The 26914-nt window shown below is 36.2% G+C and overlaps 3 protein-coding genes across 13 annotated transcripts in view; all 3 read right to left on the bottom strand.

Annotated features, from left to right (window-relative positions):
• Positions 1 to 16272, bottom strand: part of LOC133522484 (seminal metalloprotease 1-like) — a 35076-nt gene extending 18804 nt beyond the window's left edge. The window contains exons 1-5 of the mRNA XM_061857839.1: positions 16151 to 16272; positions 10714 to 10869; positions 9740 to 9849; positions 9443 to 9650; positions 9167 to 9303 (exon numbers count right to left, since the gene is read on the bottom strand). Coding sequence (XP_061713823.1) covers positions 9167 to 9303; positions 9443 to 9650; positions 9740 to 9849; positions 10714 to 10869; positions 16151 to 16220 — 681 coding nt within the window. The 5' untranslated portion in view covers positions 16221 to 16272. The remainder of the gene's footprint in view (positions 1 to 9166; positions 9304 to 9442; positions 9651 to 9739; positions 9850 to 10713; positions 10870 to 16150) is intronic.
• LOC133522495 (uncharacterized) lies at positions 6080 to 7411 on the bottom strand. The gene is made up of 2 exons (XM_061857850.1): positions 6699 to 7411; positions 6080 to 6602 (listed from the first exon to the last, which is right to left on the bottom strand). Exons 1-2 carry the CDS (start codon positions 6702 to 6704, stop codon positions 6120 to 6122), a joined length of 489 nt encoding a protein of 162 aa, XP_061713834.1. The 5' UTR covers positions 6705 to 7411; the 3' UTR covers positions 6080 to 6119.
• Positions 16273 to 20949: 4677 nt separating the features above from the next.
• The window catches only part of LOC133522401 (guanine nucleotide-releasing factor 2), a 66649-nt gene continuing 60684 nt past the window's right edge, over positions 20950 to 26914 (bottom strand). For all 11 annotated transcript variants that reach the window (XM_061857791.1, XM_061857781.1, XM_061857773.1 and 8 more), the window contains one exon: positions 20950 to 26843. The gene's annotated coding sequence lies outside the window, so the exon portion shown is untranslated. The remainder of the gene's footprint in view (positions 26844 to 26914) is intronic.

A 26914-nucleotide genomic window follows, 5' to 3' on the forward strand; every position in this document is an offset into this window, starting at 1 on the left:
TTATTTCTTCCCTTACCTTCTTCATTATAAGACGTGTTTTTTACCCTCCTCGGGAAAATAAAAAAATAATGATTCATTTTTTGCATCCATTTACAGCCATTGTTGCTGGCCCCAGTAGTTGTGGGAAATCACATTTTGTAACAAGTTTTTTAAATAGTATCAAAGCAGTTTGTAATCAATCATTCCAAAAAATTGTGTGGTGTTATGATGAAATGCAGCCATTGTACAATTTAAAGAATGTGAATTATAATCAAGGTATTCCAGACTTAGGTATGTTTGATGGTAAACAACCACAACTGCTTATTATAGATGATTTAATGAGAGAATCCGATGGACGGATAGTTGATATTTTTACTAAAGGGAGTCATCATCGAAATATAAGTGTTTTTTACATAACACAGAACCTATTTCATCAGGGAAAAGGGCAACGTGATATATCATTGAATGCTAACTACATTATTTACTTTAAGAATCCGAGAGACAAAACTCAAATAAGATATTTAGCGAGACAAGTTTATCCAGAAAACTCGCTTTTTGTTGAAGAAGCTTATAAAGATGCAACTAAAGATGCTCATGGTTACTTAATGATTGATCTTAAGCAAACAACAGATGATAAATATCGATTTAAAACAAATATATTACCTATTACATCATACTGTACAGTCTATGTTCCAAAAAAGGGCTTTAAATAGGACTTACATCAATGGTTTTAGTCATTCTATAACTATGCATAGGAGAGTTATAACACATCAAAATTTACTCAAAGCACTACACACTTTAAAGCCAAAATATCGAAAAGTTATATTAAAAGCCTGTAGTGATGAAGAAATAAATGTTATTTGTGAATGTATTTATAACATTTTAAAAGGTAAAATATCCCTTCCTGAAAAAGAGAGGACCCACTTGAGTAAATACAAAAACCTTTTACGAAAACTAATATCAAAGGGTAAAAATAAAATACGTAAAAATATAATTGTACAAAAAGGTGGGGCATTCCTTCCCATAATTTTAGGAGCGGTTATTAATGGTCTGTTAAGGTCGCTAATTAAATAAATATGCAGCACACAAAAAAAATGATACTAGTTGAACCAGAGTTAATTGATCGACTTAAATCAAACAATGGCTATATCTCGGAAAATGTTGCATCAAGATTAGATGGTGAAATGCAAAACATTATAAATAGTAATTTGAATGATCGCGAAAAATGGGCACTATATTCTCAAGCTTTACAAAGATATCTACATGCTACCGAGGAAAATAGGAGACCACTCAAATTATCTATATTAGCTGATACTGAAGATGAGTCATTAAAGTTGAATGAGCCCGTTGTACCATATAAAGAAGAAAAACATGAAGATCCTACGATAGTTTTAAATCCCCCTCTACCAGATGTAGGTGAAACTCCTCGGAGGTTAAGTACATTCACTACGCAGTACTCACCATCTTACATGCTTAAATTAATTCCTAAGACTTATAAAAAAAGAGGTGAAGCCTTGATTGATTTTATTATAAAAAGTAAGCCTAAAATTTGGTGGAAAGAGGGGGGAGAAGTGGTTATAGATAATGAAGTTATATCAGGCAGTAACATATTTGATCTTATAAGTGATACGGTAAGACCACTCAAGCGCATCAAACCATTGGGGTGGGAAAGATTTGCTTCTACTTTAAGAGAATTAAATATTCCCTTAACCTATGTTGGTAATCCAAGCTCTTTAGATTATATAAATCAGCTATCCGTGCATAAATCAGCAGAAAATCATAAGAAGGAAGAATTCAATGCTTCAACGCCAAAATCAATTAGATCTAAAGATATATCCAAAAAACAATTGAACTGGGAAAGATGGAACCCATACAAGACATAGCTAGAATATACTACGATGTTTCTCATCCTGCCGGTTTTAGTAGTGTCAACAAATTAGCAGAAGCCATGCGTGGAAAGATGAAGCGAAATGAAGTAAAAAATTAGTTGCAGTCTCAAGAAACTTACACACTTCACAAGCCTCTGCAGAAACGGTTTCAAAGAAATAAATATATTCTGTCTAATTTTAATGAACTTTGGCAAGCTGACTTAAGTGATATGCGTAGTTATAGTAAATATAATGACGGGTACAAGTATATTCTGTGTGTTATTGATGTATTTAGTAAATATGCCTTTGCAAGAGCGATGAAGGATAAAAAACCTGAAACAGTAAAAACCTGTTTCGATAACATATTCGCAGAAGCTAAAGTTACCCCAAGACATATTCAGTCAGACAAAGGTACTGAGTTTGTTTCAAAAGTTACTAAGGAATATTTTAAGACAAAAAGTATTAATTATTATACAACAAATAATCCTGATATTAAGGCTAGCATTGTAGAGAGGTTTCAAAGAACTTTAAAGATGAAAATGTGGCGTTATTTTACCTTTAAAAATACCAACAGATATATTGACATCTTACAAGATTTGTTACATTCGTACAATCATAGTTTTCATTCAAGCATTAAAATGTGTCCAAATGAAGTCAATCATGATAATATTATAACAGTTTGGCGGAATTTATATGGCAAAAAAGAAAATAAAATACATGTTACTGAACATCCTTTGCTTCAAGTTGGGGATCATGTTTGGATAACTAAGCATAAACATATCTTTCAAAAAGGCTATGAAACTAACTGGAGTGACGAAATATTTGTGATTGATACTTTTATAAGGAGATCTCCCTGGATTGTTTATACTTTAAAAGACTTAGAGAATGAACCAATTACTGGTACATTCTATTCAAAGGAGCTGCAAAAAGTATTTTATGATCCCACCACCATGCATAAAATAGATAAAATAATACAATCCCGTCGCATTGGTGGCAGAAAGGAAGTGTTAGTCAAGTGGAAAGGTTATCCCAACAAATTTAATAGTTGGATCCCCGCATCAGATATTGAAAGAATATGACTGATGACAGTTTTTATTTAACACTGTTGAGCAATAGTTCAATTTCATACTATCCAGAAAATACGACTGCAAACTTTTTAACTAAGTTACCAAAAACTATCAAGTTGGAGGGTGAATGGACTGTTGGATTAGTAGAGTTTCATTATCCATGTACAATGTTTAACGTTCAAGAACATGAAAATATTCTTTACATAAAAAAGAAAGCGCGCTTGCAAGATAGTAATGATGCAAATCAAAGCCCTAACGCAGGAAGTGATATAATTGTAGAATATAAATCTCACATACCAGCAACAACATATGATAATGTTAACAACTTTTTAACAGCTTTTAATGAGAATCCCTTGCTGAAAAATCAAATAAAAATAAGATATGATGATATATCGAAACTTGTAACAGCCACTCGTACTAATACAGATTTATTATCTTTAATTGTCTCACCGCAATTAAGTCTTCAATTAGGGTTTGAACCAGGAACAAATATAGTATCAAAGCCAATTGGTAAATATCCTATCAATTTATATTTAGGATTACCATCACAGATTTTCATTTATTCGGATATTATTCAACCACAGATAGTAGGGGATGTTATGTCATCTTTAATACGCATTATACCACTTGATCCAACTAAGTACACTTATGGAGCTTACAAAATGCATGCATTTTCACCAGCTCACTACTTATCCGTTATGCGCAGAGAGTTTGATACTATAGAAATAGATATAAGAACAAGCATTGGCAATCGAGTACCATTCCAGTTTGGTACATCCTGTGTGAAACTACACTTTAAGCGTATAAAATGAATCAAAAAAACGTAAATAACATTTGTCCATATCAACATTATTACTCACATCAGGCAGGGTCTGGCATTGGAATAATATATAAAGGTGTCTCTCATCAGCGTGGACATGGAATTGGAAGTTTTTTGGGGGGATTATTTAGATCCGTTTTGCCTCTATTGTCAAGTGGATTTCGAACTGTAGGTAAAGAAGCATTAAATGCCGGTGTTGGATTACTCTCTGATATGATGAACTCTCATCCTTTGGAGGACTCATTAAAATCACGTTTTAAAGATGCCAGTTCTAATTTAAAAAGAAAGGCCGATGATAAGATTGATTCTCTAATGAGTGGTTCAGGGTATAAAAGAATAAGGAAAGCAAGACATTCGGTCATTGCACGTAAAGCACTACAAGGAAGACGATCTCATAAATCAACTAAACCTAAATTTGAAGATATTTTTTCATCTTAAAAAAAAAAAAAATGGCCTTCATACATAATCATTCATGTGAATGTGCTAAGTCCGAGTTGGACTTGTTTGCTCTACCATCAACACAAACAAGCATTGAAAGTGGTCAATGGATTCATTACAAACCGATTTCATCATTGAGTGATGATGGACCAATTGAATTCCAAGTACCTGGTACGGGAGATGACTATATCGACTTATCTCATACTATGCTCTATATAAAAGCTAAAATAGTATGCTCTGAATCGAATTCCATTAAAGCTACAACTCAAATTGCACCTATTAATAATTGGTTACACTCGCTCTTCAATCAGTTAGATGTGTATTTAAATCAAAAACTTGTGTCTCCACCAAATAACACTTATGCATATCGTGCATATATAGAAACATTACTTAACTATGGACCTGCAGCTAAAACCTCTCATCTTACATGTGGACTGTGGTATCAAGACACTCCTCATAAAATGGATGCTACAGACAGTACAAATAAGGGTTTTTCTAAAAGACAAGAGTTAGTTAAAGTGAATGAAGCGATTGACATGATTGGCCATTTACATGGTGATATATTTAATCAAGACAAATTTTTAATTAATGGTGTAGAAACGCGTATAAAGTTAGTACGAAGTAAGGAAGTGTTTAATCTCATGTGTAACAGTGAGGATGAAAAATTTAAAGTGTCAATTTTAGACGCAAGCCTTATTATTCGAAAGGCTCGTATCAATCCATCTGTTTTACTAGCACATCAAAAAGTTTTAGCCTCGACTACTGCTAAATATCCTATCACTAGAGCAGAAGTTAAAGTTTTAACAATTCCAACTGGAATTCAAGGTAAAACGTTAGATAACATATTTCTAGGACAAGTACCTAAAAGATGTATTATAGGGTTTGTAAAAAATTCAGCATTTAATGGTAGTTTCACACAAAATCCATTTAATTTTGATAATAATGGAATAAACCTATTTAGTTTATATGTTGATGGTCAGCAGGTACCATCAAAGACATTGCAGCCCTCATTCAGAGAAGGTTTATTTGCATCAACTTATCATACTTTGTTTTCTGGAACGGGTATTCACTTTTTCAATGAAGGTAACTCGATAGGTAGACAGGACTATGAAGGAGGCTACTGTTTACTAGCTTTTGACTTAACTCCAGATCTTTCAGCCAGCTCAAGCTCACATTGGAATTTAGTCAGACATGGTAGTGTGAGACTAGAAGTTCGTTTTGATACAGCATTAACAACAACAATTAATTGTATAATTTATGCTGAGTTTGATAATGTTATAGAAATAAATAAAAACCGAGATGTAAATGTCGATTATAATAGTTAATTACTGAATAAATAAATCAGACAATAACTTATTTTATCATATATGTAACATAGCTCAAGATGGATACACATGAGATTCAACACTATATGAATAAAATGAATATAGCCTTGGAATCGAATGTATTTGCAGCCAACAGAATGCCAATGTTTGTTCAACTACCTGTTTTCATAATAAGCAACTTAGATCCAGATTTTAAACCTGGCTCACATTGGATAGCCATTTACATTGATGTCAATGGTGTTGGTGAATATTTTGATTCATTCGGTCGAAAACCAGAAGGTTATCATAAAATGTTCTTGAAAAGAAATGCTAAGAAGTGGTTCTATAATCACCAAGAACTGCAAAGTTATTTAACATCGGTTTGTGGAAAATATTGTTTAGTTTATCTTTATTTAAAAACAAAAAATGTTAAAATGCATGATTTTATTAATGTTTTTTCCGCTGTAAACAGAATAAGTAATGATGTTACTATATGTCATATGTTTAGAATATTATTTGAATAAATATAATATGATAAAAAAATGTGATTTGGTTTTATTTATAACTACACACAATATAATAAAGAAATAAAACATCAACATGTATAAACTATATATTTTTATTCACAATTAGACAACAGTGATTAGACTTTTGAATTAAAATGGTACTTTTTACACTCGTCGGATTCGGAAATCTCCTTCGTGATTCCGTAAATGAGATCTTTAGCTTGCTGTAAGTGCTTATTTGTTTCATTTTCCATCACGAAATATTTTGCACGCACATCCGCAAACATCCAGTGTTTAGTTGTATCAGAAACTTTGGATAGTTTTTTCATATCAAATATTTCTATTTTGATTAGATGTGTCGAATTCGTACCATCGTCTTTGTTTGTAGATATATATGATATACCACCCCCTTTACAGCCTTTTCCTACAGTGGAAGACACGTTTTTCTTCCTCTTTATCTTTGGCTGGTCAAAGAATGCATCGATATTTGAGTGTGTGTTTAATTTTCGCTTCACCGGCTCGTCTGGTACACAAGTTAGGCTGTCCTCTGCATCTGACACTGGATAATAGTACTGCTTAAATGTATAGTCTTGGCCGTCGAAGACATTTGATGGGGAGTTCTGTATTTAAAAACAAAACATGTGTTACACAATTGTAAATTTACATAATTTCGTGATTACCACAGTTCTTAAAATCTTAACATTAGAAAAACTTACCGACATATTGATGCCTTCTGGTGTAGGAGTACAGCGTGGGTCAATCGATAGTAGTATAAAAAAGAAATCGTCGTAGGTCTTTATATATACAACTCTAGATCATTAAAAATCTTGTTTCAATACAAAGTCTTGTTTGATAATTGATAACTTGTTTTGCTTCTAAATACGTGTTATTGGAATTTGGCTAACAATTATGATAAGCTCAATTACTAAGTAGATTATACATACATTAAAGTCACATTAAAATTCCATTGTGTGAAATAGAGATTTCAACATTCAACTTTGTAATGAACGAGAATATTTATAAAACTAGATATTTGAAGTATTCTAAAAATAATAAAATTAGGTTAGGTTTGATTTGAACTTCGATGGCATTAGAGACAGGTTGGTTAGGTTTAAACCGTGACCCGCTGTTGATAGGTTAGGTTAGGTTAGAACCGTGACCCCTGAGCAGACAGAAACGTCTGTTGGTAGGTTAGGTTAGGTTTAAACCGTGATGCGCTGTTGATAGGTTAGGTTAGGTTAGAACCGTGACCCCAGAGAAACGTCTGTTGGTTGGTCTAAGAATATATGAAAGGCTCATAACAGTTTACTCGTAAATGAGCAATGTCGCCTAATTAATGGATGCAGTTAGGGAATCATTAATTACCTACCCAATAGCAGAGTCCCATCGAGAATTATGTAATTACGATGTAATAAGGAATGAGCATCATAAATGACAGCAACGACCAATAGGAGAGCGCCATCCAGAACCAAGACCCCGCCCACTTGATAACTTCAACTAGGAGGTGTGGCCTAATTAATGGAATGTCATTAGCTAATTAGAACCACTAATGACCGCAACGACCAATAGGAGAGCGACATCTTGAACCAACACCCCGCCCACTTGTTGACACCAAGTAACACCTGAGGTTCTCAGTGTGGCTGCTAAAAAAAAGGTCATCAACCAAAACCAGGACTGTTTGACCCTCCAAAGCTGAGCCAGAACGCACACATCCCTACTACTAACGATAGCCTTTTACTATCAAAATCGGGTGAAAAATAATTGGCGGCATATGAAACTTTTATTCAATGGAAAATCAGCAAAAACGTCCAGTCTTTCTTGGAAAACGTATTGGTAGCTTACTTCAATGAACTGGCGAATAAGTGCCTACAAGCCCAGCACGCTTTGGTGCAATTACCTATACGATGTTAATACTGTAAGCCACCATTTTGAAAATTGTACTTGTACTGTTTTAACAAAAAAAAAACATTTTATAAGTTTAGTTTTTTCCTCGCAAGTATGATGAAAAACGTCGTATGAAACGCGTATGCATTGGTCATTACCCACATCGGCTTCCTTATTGCGCGCTCGCTTACAGCTCGCAGGCACAATATCGCCTCGTGTGTGATGACCAACTTAGCACACTTGTATCATAATGGACAATTACAGTACATATGATGCTACTTTACTGCACTAGAGCGATAATTATCACATCACGTAACTACATGTAAAGGGCCATATGTCCTGTAAAACGTTGTACGATACATGTGCGAATAGGTGATTCGCAACTCGTGTCGATTTAAAACACTCCCTTTGGTCGTGTTTTAATATATCACCACGCGTTTCGAATTTCCTATTTTTCGCACTTGTATTACTACTACTATGTACTAATACTATAATTATACAGGATGACTAGCAGGTTCAGGGCAACAGATTCGGGAGAAACTTTTTTAGTATGAGCTAAATATGCGGCTTTCCTGTAAGCATCAGAAAATAAATGGACTTCAATACATAACTTACGTACCTGATATTAAAACCTCTCGCTTTGGTTTTAATTATTATTATTATTTTATATAAATAAATATTATAGGACATTATTACACAAATTGACTAAGTCCCACAGTTAGCTCAATAAGGCTTATGTTGTAGGTACCTATACAACGATATATGTAATATATATTGTAAATACTTAAATACATAGAAAACACCCATGACTCAGAAACAAATATCTGTGTTCATCACACAAATATATGCTCTTACCAGGATTTGAACCCGGGACCATCAGCTTCATAGGCAGGTTCACTACCCACTAGGCCAGACCGGTCGTCAAATTGTACCAAGAAAGTCTTAGAAAAACATATCGCGATCGTCAACTTGTGTAATGATGTCCACATAGAAAAGACGTCTGTTTTCCCGAAAGATTATGACCCATTCCTGTTTTTGTATTCAAGTTTAAGTCATTTTATTAACGTGGAATATATTTACTACGAAAGTATGTTGAAATTATGGATCATAATAGTTTGTCCATTGCACTTAGAAAATAAACATTTACAGACTTGGTACAAAATTAAAGATTTTCTTAAATAAAAAACACTGTCCACGCGTAAATATGCCACAATTTTAACAGGATCCATTGGGACCTGATTATCCCTCGACTTACGTAAACGAACAAATAAAGTATCAACATTTTATTTAAATACATTACCTGTAGCGGTATAATCGTCTTGTTTCCATTTTTGGAGAATGCAGTCTCCGGATAGTGCATTACACTTTCAAAGTCGTATGGCACACCAAAATCGGTTACCGTATCATTCGTGTATTTTGCAAAATTATGCTCAGTACCTGGAGAAATAAAGACTACACATTAATATCAAGACACTTTATGAAATCACTGTATTTTAAAGCCTGACTATGTTTAGCATACGCCGTCAGTTATTCTTTATTTCATTTCAATCTACTCGGACGGAATTACAATTATTACCTGCCCTGATGTTTTCCCAAATGATTTTGACAAATTCATCCCTGTCGTAGGTACTCTGCATATGATAAAAGCCTAGAGTGTGAAGCATCTCATGGACCACGGTTCCATGCCTGAAGCATCCGTTGGAAAGGTTAAGAACTTGGCTGACATCGCCTTCGTCATCCTGGCTGCTAAAGCCTACGTTAGAGAAACATCCATTTGCTGATCCCTATGAAAAACAATTTGAATAAAGTGCCCTATTAAAATTATACAATTACGCAATTTTGAAAAGCGCAACAATATGTTTGTAGGTAATACCTGTATAACAACTGCGTGTTCGTCGTCTTTTTTTCTGGGTCGGAACTTAATGCAAGACTTGCTTGCTATATCAGTCATACCTTCTTCGATCAGTTTGACTTGGTCTTCATCTGAGTAGTAATAAAAATAATATACACCATAAGTTTACCAACTTACATCTCTAAGAAATGACGCGTCTCTAGTTCTGATAATAATGCTTATAATAAGGTAGTAGGTATCCTAAGTATTGGAGCCCCATTGCCCAGATATAGTGATTTTTTTACATTCTGATCCAATAGAATTGTGTACCACACACATACACACAAGCTACAGGACTGACTATAGGGTACCTACAGACACTGAGGAACATAAGTTTACTAATGTCAAAGATTGTATACTTACAAGCTTTTGTCGTTAACTAAAAATAAAAAATCTTTAACCCGAACTGTACTTTCCTTTACTTAACAGCCATCTACAAGTAGATATTAAAGAACCCAAAGTTGCGTTGTTTTGTCACAAAGTTACAATGCCCACACCATCGGTCTCCATCATTAGATCAGCTCGATATCATCCTTTGCAAATGAATTGAAAATAATTCTATCCTCCACCGTCCCACCTCCAACGGACTAATGTAAAAGCGGGCGCAGCAGCGGAAAGCGCCGAAATTTTGAAACGTAATAAATATAAGAACCTCGGTAGAGAGTACCATTTTGTACCATTTGGCGTTGAAACTCTAGGTCCTTAAAGGTCTCAGCGCGCCCAAGGTTTTTGTAGAAATCGCGAAACGTCTGGTTGACGTACCTGGTGACCAAAGAGCTGGCGGCGGCTTCCTCGCACAAAGTATCAGTATTGCGATACAACGAGGAAATGCCGCCAGTATCCTTGGTTCAAGGCCTATTTTAAACATAAGCTAGTTCTATTAATGATCTGTATATTGTTATTGTAAATATAGAATCTTTAATCCTAAATATCTACAGAATACAGAGTTCACACACCAAAATCATCCTCTTCTATATGGTAGACGACGGTGCGATCTGGCCACCGTTTGGCGGCGCCCCTCAAGCCGTTGCGGGCGTCAATAGCCGTTGACACCGCCCGCTGCTGCCAAGGCAGCAGCACCATGTCACCTTCGAAGTGCTCGCCGAATTCCTCTGTCAATTTAAATAGTGTTCGGTGTAATGATCATCTCCAGTAAGCGTAAAAACTTCGGATCCGACTACGCGTTAAAAGTACTTAGCAGCTTTATACAAAGATATGTATCTGCATGTAGAACAAATGGGCTGTAAAATGTACTTTTGAACGCGAACTGTAGAGATAATATCACTATTTGAAGAAGTATTCGAGGGTGGCAGATACTGTTGGAGCGTTATTTCATCCGCTACTTTTGATGCTGACCGTACCTACCCTGTTATGTGATAATGTGAGTCCTCAGAATACTTACAAATGAGCTCAGTATAGGACGCGCAGGGACAGTGCAAGGATCAAAGAGTAAAGTATGCATGCAAGGATTTATTAAAGAACAATTGAACGTCTTGTTGTTAATTTTTATCTTTCTTCTTAAAAGATACAACGCCATTGAGGTCAGAAGCAAAACTCATTTATTTCCAAACTACCTTCAGCTGTCATTACAATTCAATCCTGCAAGTACCCATCTAAATACATAACATACCTTTCCACCATAATCAACAAGTCTAAATCAACACTATTAATTACAAAATCATTATACAATTAATAATCATTAGGAATTCCTATGATGTCGGGCCATAACTCTGGCGGTGGTATTTCAATAGGAGGATCTTCTTCTGTTGTCGACTGAGATCCAAATTCAAGCGGTTGTTGGTCCCCAGTAGGAGCTTCCACCGGCTGCCTCAATGCTCGAGCTATGATTTGATCAGCATGACGACGATGCAGCTCTCCATCTTCCGTTCTTACCACATAAGTACTGGGTCCCTCTATTGCCTCAATCTCGCCTTTTGCCCACTTAGTTCCTGGCGTGTACATTCGCACGAACACAGGTTGATGTAGATGGAATGCACGCACGCACGGCCGCTGCGCTGCCTGTTCTAGCTGTTGTTCGGCACGGCTCGGTGTGCTCTCCGGGTGCAAACTTGATATGGCTGTTTTATATTTGCGTCCATTAAGCATTTCCGCTGGTGTTTTATTGGTAGAGCTGTTAGGGACGGTACGCAAAGCGTATAAAGCTTTCGCCAGTTTTTCACTCCAAGGCATGTTTGTGGCAGCCATTTTCTTCAATTTATTTTTAAATGTCTGCACAGCCCTTTCTATTTGGCCATTGGTCGCTGGGTGGTAGGGCGGAGTAAATATGTGCCTGATATGGTTCCTCCTCAAAAATGAATTGAAATCTTCGGACGTAAATGTCCTGCCGTTGTCGGACACCAAGACATCCGGCAAACCTTGTGAGGCAAAGATGCGTCTCAAAATTGTAATTATAGTATCCGAGCTCATAGATGCAACAATTTCTGCCTCTATCCACTTGCTGTAAGAATCGATTAATAGCAAGAAGGTTTTTCCCTGGAAGGGACCAGCAAAATCGATATGGACTCGACTCCAAGGTTTGTCCGGCATTATCCATATTTGCGGATCTTTAGGTGGGTTGTTTCTCACAGACTGGCAGTCCTCGCACTCAGCCACCACCTTCTCAATATCCTTGTCCATGCCAGCCCACCAAAGGTACCCTCTAGCGTATGCTTTGGTCTGTACAATCCCGGCATGTGGAGCATGTAGCAATTTAAGTACCTTTTGGTGGAGCGAAGTAGGTATGACGACTCTGTTACACCACAATAAACAATCTTTATTGTGTGAAAGAGCATCTCTGCGGATCCAATATGGTTGCATTTCAGGATCTGTATTGGAGCGCGGCCACCCATGGAGTACGTTAAATAGCACCTTCTGTAGCATCTGATCTTTCTTGGTTTCTTCAGCAATTGCTTTTACATCCAGGTTCCATCCCAGTGGTTGCTCTTCTAGCAAAAGTACCTCGCCTAGACAGTCTACATTTGGTTTCACAGAAGACGTCTCCGGTTCTGTCCACCTGCTTAAAGCGTCCGCATTGCCAATCAACTTGCCTGGCCGATATTTGATAGAATAACTGTATCCGTTTAGTTTTAGCGACCACCGTAACATTCTAGGCGATATTTGGTCAGGAATTGGTTTCTCCGGGTTGAACAGACCAACTAAGGGTTTGTGGTCAGTGATGATGCAAAATTTCCGTCCGGCCAGGAATTGATGATACTTAGTTAGGCCGAACATTATCGCGAGGGCTTCTTTGTCAATTTGCCCGTAGCGTCTCTCATGTGGTTGTAATGTCCGAGACGCCATCATCACTGGACGTTCGGATCCATCTTCCATGATGTGGACCAACGCGGCTCCCAAACCATAATCTGACGAGTCGCAAACCAGTAACAAATCTTTATTTAGGTCATATCCGACTAATGTACAATCCGACGACAAAAGATTCTTAGCTTTATTAAACGCAGCTTGTTCCTTCTCACCCCAAGTCCACGGTGATTTCCCTTCCAGCAACCGGTACAATGGTTCAAGCAATGTTGCTTTGTAAGGCAAGAATTTCTCGTAGTACGTGTATAGTCCCAAAAATGCTCTTAATGTCTCTTTATTTGTGGGCGCTGGTTTACCCTGAATCTCTTCTACTTTGTCCGGTGTCGGATGAAGCCCCTCGGCGTCCAGCATATGGCCCAAAAAGGTGATACTCCGTGAAGCAAAGACGCATTTATTAACGTTTAGTCGAAAACCCAGATCTTGCAGCTTTTTCAGTACTGCGTTCAATCTCTGGTTATGCTCTTCCATATTTCTCCCTGTGACGGCCACATCGTCTAGAAGACACGCGACTCCTTCCATGTCTGCCAGGGTGGTAGACATAAGCCTCTGGAAGATGCCCGGCGCAGCGCTCACCCCGTAAGCTAAACGATTCACCTTCATTAGTCCAATGGGTGTATTTAGTGTTAGCAGCGTCGCGGTATCATCGTCCACCTTGAGCTGGGTGTACGCCTGCTTCAAGTCCAATTTGCTAAATATGCTTCCCCCGCTAAGCTTCACGAATGCCTCTGTCGATGTAGGGAGCGGGTATGAGTCAGCATCTATTGATGCGTTAACCGTAGAACGATAGTCTCCACAGATACGCAAAGATCCATTATCTTTCTTAACAATTCTTAAGGGAGTTGCCCACTTTGAATATTTGATTGGTGTTAATACACCGTCCTTAATCATCTGACGCAGCTCATCCTCCACTTGCTGTTTTAGTGGGAATGGTACAGGTCTCGCTTTCATGAATCGTGGCGCGGTCCCGGGTCGCACATGCAGTGACACTGGTGGCCCGGTGTACTCTCCCAAACCCTCCATAAACAAATCTGGGTATTTATTCTTCCATTCAGCTACTTCCTCTTCTGACCAGCCCACGCCATCCACTTGCAGCCCCAGCTTCTTAAACCAGTTCCTACCGAGCAAGCTCGGTCCGCAGCCCGCGACCACCAACAGTTCACATTGAGCCTCCTTGTCGCCTAAAACTACTCGTACGTGTAACAACCCTAAAACTCTTAAAGGGGCACGGCTCCACGTAACTAGTTTCACATTTGTGGTATTTAATGGGGGCGGGTTAAACCACAACTTTTTAAATGTCTCCTCAGATATTATAGATCTCGAGGCTCCGGAATCTATTTCCATTAATAATTTGGTTCCATTAATATCCACATTTGCTTTAATCGGTTCACAGTAATCCTCCGCGCAGACATAAATTCCATTCATCATGTCTTCCTGGTCAGAGTTGGAGTCGCATGAACACTTGTCATCAGTCAGATGGACCTTACCTAGTTTCTTATTGCAAGCCGAAGCAATATGCCCATGTCGCTTACAATAATAACACTAAGCCTTACTGAAAGGGCACCGCTCATTCGGTTTGTGAACCCGGGCACAATGTTTGCAATTCACTATTGACTGTATTTTATCAATTTCCATCTGGTCACTTTCGTTATGTGGAGTTTGCTTAGATGTACTAGCACGCGCTTCAGGGTACAAGTCTGGGAACGTCGCCTGGTAGTTAAGACAATACTGAACGGCCCCCGTATACGTGAGGTCCTTGGTCTTCAACAATTCGCGGCGCAGGCGCTCGTCGCGCACCCCCAGTACTAGTCTATCTCTCAACTGTCGCTTAAGATCGGCAAAGTTACATTTAGCACCGAGTAAACTTATCGCGCCGATGAACTCTTGCACGCTCTCTTGTTGTAATTGTATGCGTTTATGAAACTTTCCCGCTTGTAAAATTTCATTTACTTCCGGCTCAAAAAACTGATCCAAAACACTGATAATGTCCTCAAATGAAGCACTTGTAGGCCTCTGCGGGACCAGAAGTGATGCAATGAGCGAATAAGTGTCCTTGCCACACTGGGACAGAAACAACGAGCGCGCCCGAGATGGGTCCTGCGCTACGCCCGCCACGTCCAATGCACATAATAATTGTTCCTTATAATCACACCACTTGTCAGTTTTTGGGTTGAATTGTCCGAGAAGCACCACATTTGAAAGATTACTGTTCATTTTGCACACAAATTACATTAATTTACCATAGTCGCCAATAAAAGATACAACGCCATTGAGGTCAGAAGCAAAACTCATTTATTTCCAAACTACCTTCAGCTGTCATTACAATTCAATCCTGCAAGTACCCATCTAAATACATAACACTTCTAAAAAGAAATTCGTGATACAAGAGTGGAGTAGGTTAAAAATCCTTTTATTTTAATTATAGATAGCTAAGGTAGACCTAGACCTAGGGCTAGATATTATAGCTAAGTTAAAAATCTCAAATCGGTAGAATTTTTTTTTAAGTTTCTTACCTCAGAACTCAGTCATTTATCAACCGATTTGATTTTTTTTAATTGAATGCAGATTGATCCTATTTTTGTCAAAATACAGTTCTGATAGATCCATGAGGAATTGAAGGAATCTTAATGGCATGCATATAGTGATTTATGTATTTTTATCAACAAATCAAGCATTACATTCAAAACAGACACATTTGATCAAGTAGGACTGCTGATGATGATCAGAACGGAACTCAGCTTTAACGACATATACTCGTAGTTCACATTTGGCGATTTGTCCTTTCGTTATGTTTATTAGTATTACCCATTTCGATTTCGACTTGGACCTGGACCTGGACCCGAATACGATTCCGGACCCAGACCAGGGCCTAGACATGAACCGGCACACAAACCTGGACATGGACCTAGACCTGGACCGGGACCTGGACCTGTTTTTCTAAGGCTTGCGGCTAATTAAAAGTAATAATTAAATGCCATAGGGTGGTAAATAACTAAGTGGCATTTCAAACTGTTGTGAGAAGTCGTTTTTTTTTTTCTATTATGATTATTATAGTTATTATTTAGCAATGACACTCACCACTCTTTTCTTGAATAGGTGCAGCGTTTGCTACGACCATTAGTAAGCCTACAAAGATAAACCGTTTCATTTTCAGTGGGTACAAAACCTACTGAAAACAAGTGACTAACGAAACGCTATCAGCCAAACTGCGCCGCGCATCTTCTCTCCACGGGTTTTTAAAGACGTGGGTGCTACTTGTAACGGGATAAGACTGTCGATCGCCTAATTAGATATAAACAATCGTTAAGTATGTCTAGTTTCGAAATCAAGTGGTATTATTTCGACACTCGAGTTATCTAGTAAGTACTACAACAACATGCGCCGCGGGGATTCGGAAAACCGATTAACCCCCGCTGAAGGGCCTTTGTTTCACAAATTGCCGATAAGCCGTCCTTTCGCATTTGTTTGAAATGCCAATGACATCCAGACACTCGTCCTCCAAAATGAGATAAATCCGATAAGAGAACAAGCAATATCCTTGAGCGAGTTTAAGTGCTAATAATTTACGAATAGGTATGTGTGAGACGTAGGCGCATTTTATCTGATATCTAAACTAGGTATATTTTGCTTTTTAGGGTATACGATTGTAATATTTTATAAACAAGATTCAAGTTAATTCATTTTTTTACCTAGGTAATAAATAAAAAACTTTTGATATCACTTAATTCATTCATCACTTCATTTCAAGCCAATTTCTTATGTTCACGTATGTACTTTAAATAAAAAAAAATACATTTTTTTAATCCAGTGTTATTGATAATGGAAGAAGTGCAAATAAAGTCTAAGAGCACAACACCGTTTTTCGAATATTACAGCTCATGTAGATGGCGCTGTACGACTCCGTTGACGAAGTTAACGTTTAATAAATAAGTTATCATCAAAGAGATTTTGAAATAGAAGTGTATTGAAAAAGAAAACTTTATAGCGCCGTTAATGTACTGCCATCTTTCGACACATAATTAAAACATTTAGAACGCCACTTGACTTGGATCATTATTCTTTTACTGATATGAGTTAAATTTGTAAAATATAAAAAAGTGCCACCATCTAATAGATCAAAGGTATAGCACATCGTTTCGAGCGATGGCGTCATAACCATTAGGCAGTGCCCGGTAAGATGGCGCCGCTTTTTGATATTTAACAAATTGAACACATATCGTGAAAGAATAAGGATGAAGTTTAAATATGTGTCGAAAGATGGCAGTAAATTTACGTCGCTACAAAGTTTTCTTTGACAATACACATCTATTTCAAATTCTCTTTGGTTTTCATAAAACATTATGATGGCTTATAGCGCCTTTTAGTTCAGTTGTAAAACTTGTTTGTAGACTTAAAACTTCTACTGCTCCGAGCTGTAAACCTCGTTACAAACTTAAAAAATGTAAAAAATTACTTACTTCGTTGAATCATTATCATAGCGAACTCACAAGTCACCCTGCTGGCGCTTAAGTTCTTTTGAACAATTTCCGCGAATACAAAATACGGCGGGCGATGGCTTAGCGCGTTTATGTCCTTTGTCCTACATTTTTGTCTACTGAGATACTTACCTACCTATTTTCATCAATTATTTAGGTTTTATAGTAAAAAAAAGTATTACTTTAGAAGATTCGTATAAAAAATATTGTATGCAATAGTGATATAATCAAGCTTAATTAGGTAACTCAGCAAGCTTTGTTGCCTAAACACGGTACTCGATTGAAAAGCTCTATTACATCACGATTATATAGAATACTATTATATATGCAACCGTTTCATAAGGGTCAAAAAGGTCGAGTGGTGTGGGATTGTAAAGGAATACGCCACGATCATTTATTACCTTGTTATACAGCGTTGCATACTATACTTTAGTTACTGTAAGTATATGTGAATATAATTCATTTGTAGTATAAGGTGGCCAGTTATTAAAGAGTGGCCAGTAATTGTCGATTTACCCTATATGTACGAATATGTTCTTATTCATTATGTATAAATGACAGATAACAGTTAGAGGAGTAGAAAAGGAATGTTTATCTACTTAATTACCTCGTGCAATCCTTTTCTTCTCTTTTTACCGTCATTAATTTGCAGCATAATTTGCTAAGCGAACGAATTACAATTTCATAAATATCAATAATAGTACATTACGATACAAGTGCGAAAAATAGGAAATTCGAAACGAGTGACGATAAATTAAAACACGACCGAAGGGAGTGATTTAAATCGCCACGAGTTGCGAATTACCATTTACCTATTCGCACATGTATCGTACAACGTTTTACAGTACATATGGCCCTTTAAATGTTTTACACAGTAACGTAATATACTAATTTTCGCCCTAGTGCGGTAAAGTAGCCCCATATGTACTGCAAAAATAATTAAGGCGATAGTGGATGACCTTTCCTCTTAAGTACCGTCATATTCTGCCTGCTTCCTGCTATAGCTGCTCCGGCTACCTGACTTTCAACACCATGCAGTAATCTGATATGAGGAGATAAGTTTTAGAAATGGCAAAGATTCATTGGTGCGTATACAATGGATAGTATGTATACGATGTGCTAAAGTTGGACCAAGATAAGTCCGCAACGATTTTGATAGCACACGCAGTGCACGTGTTATTTATGCGTCATAATTTCATAGAAGTTTGACGTTACTTGATTGAGGCAGGCGAATGAGGCATATGTTCAGCAGTGGACGCGAATATGCTAAGATCCTAATTATAGTGTTTTAAATTTTGCTTCTTGAAAGCCATTTCCAGTTAATTCAACAAAAAAAATTACGATGTCTCGCCAGCACTGCGGAAACTGCATCAGTGAAAACATTCATATTTCAGCAAAAATGAACTTTGAGCAAATATGAGGTAATAAATAGCATATTGGTTGGCTTGTTTCTACTGAATGCTATTATTATACTTACCCACGTGAACGCTACATTTCGCGTAGATACATACACCTTACTACAACGTCGAATAACTTAAACCAGTAGAGGCAATCTTCTTAACGCTAGTTACACCATTCCACTAATTCGGGGTTAACCGGTTACTGGTAACCATGGTAACTCCACCATGGTTACCAGTACAATTTGACACGGTTAACGATTTAACCGCTTAACCTCAGGTTCGTGGGATGGTGCAAGTGGCGCTTAGGATGTCTACTCGTTCAATTTGAAGCTGGCCCCAAGCGGCTAATACTTTGTCTATTGTTAAGTAAAACCGCACGTGCCACTACCTGCAAAAAAGGGTCGTATAATTCTAATTGGCACCTGAGTGCGGGCTAGTCCAACGCTCAAAAAATAGTTACTCTGAAAAAAAAGTAGTACGCAACTTCGGGTACTGTGGACTATAGACTGATGGCTGTTCCAGCAGTGGACGGAATTAATTGGCCAATGAAGATGTGGCGTCTACCCCATGAGCATGCAATTAGTTATTTTTCCATAAATAGGTTATAAGATTATAACGAAAATTAAACCTTCATTATTTATTATGTTAATGAGAAAATGGAGATATTTCCACTTTCGGCGCAAGACAGTAGTGGACGACCCCTTCTCCATAAAAACCTAATCCCCATTTTCCTCTCTGGATATTGAGATAATTGAAAATATTTTTATACATTTTTCGTAATTAACCATAGCTATGCCCCTACGTTTAATTTTTTTTCGATGTTTTTTTTATTATTTTCAGAGTTGGGGTTTGCTTATTTGCCGCGGCACCACTATAATGAAAATAAATAAAATCACTAATTTATAATTACTATATTTAACACGTACACATTAAACAGCATTCGTACATCAGATTTTCATAAGGAAAACAAAAGCTAATATCATTTCTATCTATGAGTACAAGTGGCTCCGCTGCAGCGCCACTGCCCATTATTTCATTCCCTAGAACAGGTACCGCGATAAACATTACGTACATGGTGTACCATCGCCAATGCTCTTAACTGTCCATCGGTGGACCTTATTACAAAAGGCATAAGGTCCACCGATGGACAGTTGAGAGCGTTGCTGTTTGTACGTTCCACTCCATTTCACCATATAATTAATTGATTTTCATTATGGCGGCGCCGCGGCAGAGCCGCACACGAGTTAGGAGCAAAACACAAATTCAGTACAAAATTTGAACAGCTCCCAACTCTTATAGTAATTAAAAAATCGATAAAATCAAACCAAGGGGCGTAACTGTGGTTAATATACAAGATGTAAAAAATAAGGGATTCGTTTAAGGGCATATTCGGTGAACTGAGCTAATTTGTACATAGTTAAGAAACTGTAATTAGTCAAAAGTTAAATGATTCCATTGTGTTACGACAATTAAGCAATTTATATTTAAGTTATATGCATAAAAGTGTGTAAGCGTATTTTATAGTAAGTATATGTGTATTAATTAAGTGATATAAATACAATACAATTTACATGGATAATATTCGTAAAACAAATGAATCAACAACTAAAACGAATAACAGATTCTCGACTTGCAATTCACAACACATTTTTGTGTTCTGAATAAGAAAAGGTGGAAGTAATATTTTTTTGATGCGAAGATATTGTTGGCCTTTGTATGGAAGGTTAGCCGACATATTTTTTTATTTCAGCAAAAAAAATCTTCAACTTTTTCGTAATCAGTTAAACACGATACTGAATATGCCCTTAAACGGATCCCCACTATTTTTGTTGAAACTTGTACATCAAATTGCGTTAAAATATTTTCTATAATGCTCACATCCAGAGAGGAAAATGGGGACTACATTTGTATGGAGAAGGGTCGTCCACTATCTTCGTAAGAGGTGTAAGTCGTTAGCGGTGATGGAAAAAAACTGAACTGAGAGGTAATAAATAGGTTTGCATACAATAACATATTTCTGTATTAACGATAATAGGACTGACTAATTAATATACATTTAGCAAATTATAGGTAGTAAAAAGTTAATCTGTCTAATGTTCGTAACGTTGTAATTACGGTGCAAATAATCTAATTACTAAGCGTAAGCAATACAAATGCACAAAATGCGGAGCTGGCAAACACAATAGGTAGTTGTACTAGTGCCTAATATTGGCTGAATAAGTTGAAACTACGGCAGATCCTCTGATAATTTATTTAAAGTACCTATTCCACCTTTACTATTAATAAAGTATACAATTTTACGCTATATAATATTAAAGTAAAACATGTTTGTCTTGTAAATATGGTGTTATTTTATTTTACAAATAATAAAAACTTGACACGCAGATTTAGACTGTACATACATGCAAATCACATATACTTAGTACGTCTTTATGGTTAACTCAGTAAAAAAGTAATTTACAATAAAAAGTATATTTAAAATATAATATAAAAAAAAAACTTTACTTAAAGTAAGCTTTAACATGAATATGATAAGGTGTAAAAAATCGTTTCATGAATAGACACTAATAATATAATCCATTTCGTACATTATGGCATTTCTTTTAAACATAAACATAATACTGAACTCGCTAATACAACACAATTATATGTATGCCGTTCATTATGATGTAATCTATCTACGATCGTAACCGCTATGTTTTAACATCGACTTGTAACAAATCACCGTACAAACGAGTAGATGCAAGTAGAACTGTAACTTTCTGTAAGGTAACGACCACCTCTACCTACATCATCGGTGATCTCTGTTTGCATAACACTCTAATGGTGCCTATTCACCTCGCCGCCGTATTTGCCAAAATATTCGTGTACATCTCATTCCTTAAAATAGAAAACAAAAGAGATTCAGAGCCGTATTAGGCCAAATACGGCAACGTGAATAGACAACATGACAAGCGGAATATTCACCCATGACTGTAAGCTCGCCGTTTCCGGCATTATAACGAACCCGTCAAATTGCTAACCAAATATTGCAATCTATTGGAGCCGTCCGGTACTTGGTCACTGCCAGACCCATCTTACAAAATACCTAATATATTTCCAATGAAGAAATGGGATATCCTAACATTGTCAAATATAATGAACAATTAATTAATGCAGTCTTTAAATATATTTCCCGTCACTAAATTTTACAATTACATAAACATTCCTACACTAAATAAATAATATCAAACAAAAATCATGATCTTAGGAACACAGCTAGCAAACGAGTCATATTTTTCAATGCAATGTATGTTAAGTGGTCCTCAGCAGTTCTGAACTGCCTGAAAGAGTATTTTCACCGTGCGACTTCTAATTTCACCGATGTTTTTTGTGGATATAGAAATATTGGTATCGGGATGGAAAGCTTGAATAGCACGTATACCTACTCTGAAAATCTTAAATTTCAAATAAAAGTACATAAATTAATAATGTACATTGATTGAAACGCTTGTGCTATAGGTGTGTACAAATGAAGCTATAAAATATAGCACTGTAGAAATAATACCTTTTTTATATACACCGTGGGAACGAGTAACCTGACAGATTTAAAGGTATTTCTGACCGCATTTAGACTAAAATGTCATACAAAGTTTTCTGAAATCGGTCTAGTATGACAATCCTTGTAAAAATTTGTTTCTTAACATAACTCGGTGAAAAACGGCTGCGTCGCTGCCACTATGATTTGACTTGGTTTAGACATACATACCTACTGACAGACATTACAGTTTTAAAAGAAACCAGCAAAATTTATCTACGAACTTTATTTACCAAGATGTACGAAATAACGTGTCGTGTGCAGAAAACACACACTCACAATTTTTTTTTTGCAGAATTTGATCAAACGTTATATAACATTTTTTGCTCCTTATGACCTCGGGAATGCGTGGTTAAAATTTGTCAAGTTATGGTGCTGTATGGTTATGGAACCGATTTACTTGCGCAAGTTTAGACTTGCACAAGTTTACTGTAATGTGTGTTGGAAGATACGTGCGCAAATTTTGGACTTGTACAAGTTTAAAAAAGTTCCAATTTTGTGTCAGCGTGCGTACAAGTTTAGTAGCGTACTGGCGTTACTTGGCGTTACCATCGACAAAAGTTTCAAATAAGTTTCTTCATCCATACGCAGATAGTTATGCCAGTCTTTGGGTGCAAATTTCAATTCATTTAATAAATTGGTGTGAAATTATGCTTTTTCTTCACCAGTCATTACTCCATATAGTTCAGTTTCTTTTGTGACCATTGCGATTTTCTTATCTCAACTAATGCCAAATCGTCATCTATCGCACAAAACAACACACCTAGACGATCACTTAGTCAGAAGTTATATTTTTATTTAAGCATTTTGTAATCACTTTCAAATAACTTATATTAGTGTAAGTCTAAACTTGCGCCAATAAATCGCTTCGTGTGCATTACTCGTTTCCCCGGTGTATATTTCGAATAAGGTATTATTTCTGTATCAAATAATCTATAAGGTGTATTCTGGTAATTCCGAAAGGAAAAAACACTAAAAGAGTGGCGGCCGAAAGGGAAGGTCCCTTGCAACGGAATATGAATTATTTTTAAATGATTATCGGGAATACACCATACATAGTTAAATTCCGCGAAAACGCCTAAAAACTTTATTTTACGTTTCATACATTGTCAATTACTACAATTTTGTTCAATCATAATAACAATATTTGTATTTGTGGCAACTATAAAACTTGAAACCTCGCACTAGCTATATTGTAAACTAGACATAGAACTCGCCAACATGTTTCCTATGCTGCACTTATAACACAAACTACTCCTACTTCGCCTCTCAACAATACGTCAGCGTAAACATCAGTAAAGCATTGTAGAATGTCCTAAATATTGGTCTAGTTATTGCACGGAACATTATGTTCCTCCAAATAATGCACTACCTGATAAATTACAATAACTTAGCGACAGATAAATATTGGGGTTTGATTTTTAACGCTTACAGCTAACATTCTCTAATATAATTGCCTACATAACGAGGGCGTCAACACGACAGAGTAGCAAGCGGCGCTACATGAGTAGTATCACAATTGTGCAACGATTCTACAACACCATCAAAATTTATTGCTATTTCATTTAATTCGAACTCGATCGTCTTAAGGCAAAACAAACACCGATTATGATTTCTTGCTAAAAATTACCTAGGCTCTCGGCTGTCGAAAACAGCGAATAACGTCCGTGCGCTGGGCTATGTTATAAGATAAACCTCGTCTGACACTAAAATTCTTAAGAGTAAAATGACACAATCCGTGACGATAGAATAGACAAGTAAACATCTCAAAAGTATGTTATATTCAAATATGGTTGCTGCCTTTAGGTAGCAACTTATAAGAAAAATATAATTTTCTGAATATCAAAAATAAAAAGTAACTTCGACTTTAATATTTTAAAGAACATGCACAAAAATATCGCATTAAATACTTTCTACTAAATTGCTGATTAACTTATCCTTATGGCATTCTTACATTCGTTTAAAACATTGGATGGTTGATGTCTATGCGTACTTTAAAACTGGAGGAAGTACCTAGCGCCTAGTAGGTAATAAGTGCGAGTGTGACATTAGTTGGAAGATTATTTTATCCTAGTACAATTTGAAAGATACCTTACTTGGTTGTAAAAGAGGTTTTAGATGATACCTACAACTTCAATTCTAGTGAAAAGTCAAATGCTAAATCTCACTTTGACGTACAATTTTGTACTATAAGTGCTTCGATTTACAATGACGTTACCTCAATTGTACTATGCCATCTTCAAATATTACCGATCCTTTTAAAATTACTATAGTAAACATATGAAAGTAGGACACTTGTTTTGTGTTTAAAATTTGGCACGCAGTTGATTGATTTATTACGGAAATAGATTGAACCGAGGGCGGGGATTTTGCCTTGAGATGTGAGGATCCATTCAGGTTCTGTTTTAGCAAAATTACTTATATGATGTATTCATAACATGGAAGCCCTATTACATAAATTTTATAAATAATTATTATCTCAACTTTAAAAACAAAACAACCCGTCCTGTTTAATATAATTGTATCAATTATATAAGGCAAATGTTGTCAAACCCCGCCGACAACATTATTATTATGTAACTGATACATGACAATGGGAACACGTTTATTGGTCAGTGGCGTTGTTACAAATGTTGTTATCTTATGTCCTTAGTCATAATACATTATTAAGAGACACCAAAACGAGGTTTTACTTAATATGCTTATGTCACTTTTATATTTAATGATTAATTCAATTGTGGCTATATAAAATAATAATAAATAAACCTGCGTTTATTGGAAATATTAGTTATTACATAGTAAAAAAAAGGAAAAAATATACAATACCTCATTAATATAAAAAAAAATACTTAAGATAACATTGTAGAAAAAAAACTGTTTTGAAATACGGTTTACTTTTTTGTTGACAGTGATAAATAACGAATTGTTCTAATGTTGATTTAGTGAGCCGGAATGTGATTGGCGCGACGCCACTGACCTACCTACTGTTTATTATTTTAATTATCATGAAACTTGATTAGAATCTCAATCTCAAAATGATGTTGGAAACCTCTAAAAGTTGCTACTGTGAATAAGTTTGTATGAAATATAGCTAATTACGAGGCAGATTAATTTACTAGTCTGCGGTGACTCCTGTCATAACAGTTACAACTCTATTATTGCATTTTCGACACAGTACAACATGGAATGTACTACATTTCTTTGTAGTAAATTCCATATTACACAATTTTGTGTTTGTGTTAAATTACAATTTAATTTAAGTAATACTATATAATAGTGACATGCAAGTTAACTATGATATCATTACGTACAGTAACCAGTTCACTAGGCATCAGTAATTTACATAGTCTATGTTCCTTATATTTAAACACCATTGCAGCAACATGCAAGTTAAGTAATCGAATTGGCAATGTCTAATATAAAAACCGATTTCTACGCGGAGCCACACAATATTTTATCATTAAATGTAATGGCATTGACATTCTAATCAAGCTATATTTCGGGGAGAATAAGCAAAGCTCACATTGCACCAAGGCGCTGAGCGCAATTCTTAAATCGACGCTTAATTACCCACAATGATTTGACAAACGGCACAGTTTACGCTTAGCCTAGTCGACAACTACAGTGCCAATTACTTTTTATTAAAAGGGCTATATCTATACAAAAAAAAATATGATTTGAACCTAACTCACTATTTCATTTTTAAGGACTATTATACATATTATTTCTGCTACCAATAGGTTTGGTTTTTACTTAAAGATTAATGGAGAAAGTAATTGACACTGTATTCCAATTTACCTACACTGTATTTAAAATTCCTACTTCAAAAGGTTCTCTAATTCGATGTATGTAATATTTAAATTTTCGAAGCAAATTTACTTAGATATCGACACCAATGGCAAATACAACAACGAGAAGAATATCAAGGACATTATTCTAAACACCACGGCGTCACTCGTTTATTTAGTTCACTACACAAGTCACATGCTGATATGTATAAGACGATAGTATATCCGACTCAAATACTGATAGTGAATATTTGGCTTCAAACTTTACTATGATTAAATTTATTCATTCCACACGAAAAGCTTTGAGAATTGAAGCGAGGAAAACGCCGGCCGGCGCGATTCGACGTTCCTCCCGGTTCCATCACAGTTGAAAATCGCACACTTACTATTAATACACTAAAATAATTAGGCCTTTTTAGGACAGATAATCACATTTCATCTTAACTTACACAATTCCTCATCGATATAAGCCAGCTCTTTTCGTCCATACAATTTTCTTGGTCTTTTCTATTCTTTGGATTCTAATTTTATCTGCAACAAACGTATTGACATTAAAACTACCACTGTTAATGGATTGATAATATACTCTGACAAGCCAATTT

Source organism: Cydia pomonella, chromosome 1 (genome assembly GCF_033807575.1).
Source record: "Cydia pomonella isolate Wapato2018A chromosome 1, ilCydPomo1, whole genome shotgun sequence".
Lineage (NCBI taxonomy): Eukaryota > Metazoa > Arthropoda > Insecta > Lepidoptera > Tortricidae > Cydia > Cydia pomonella.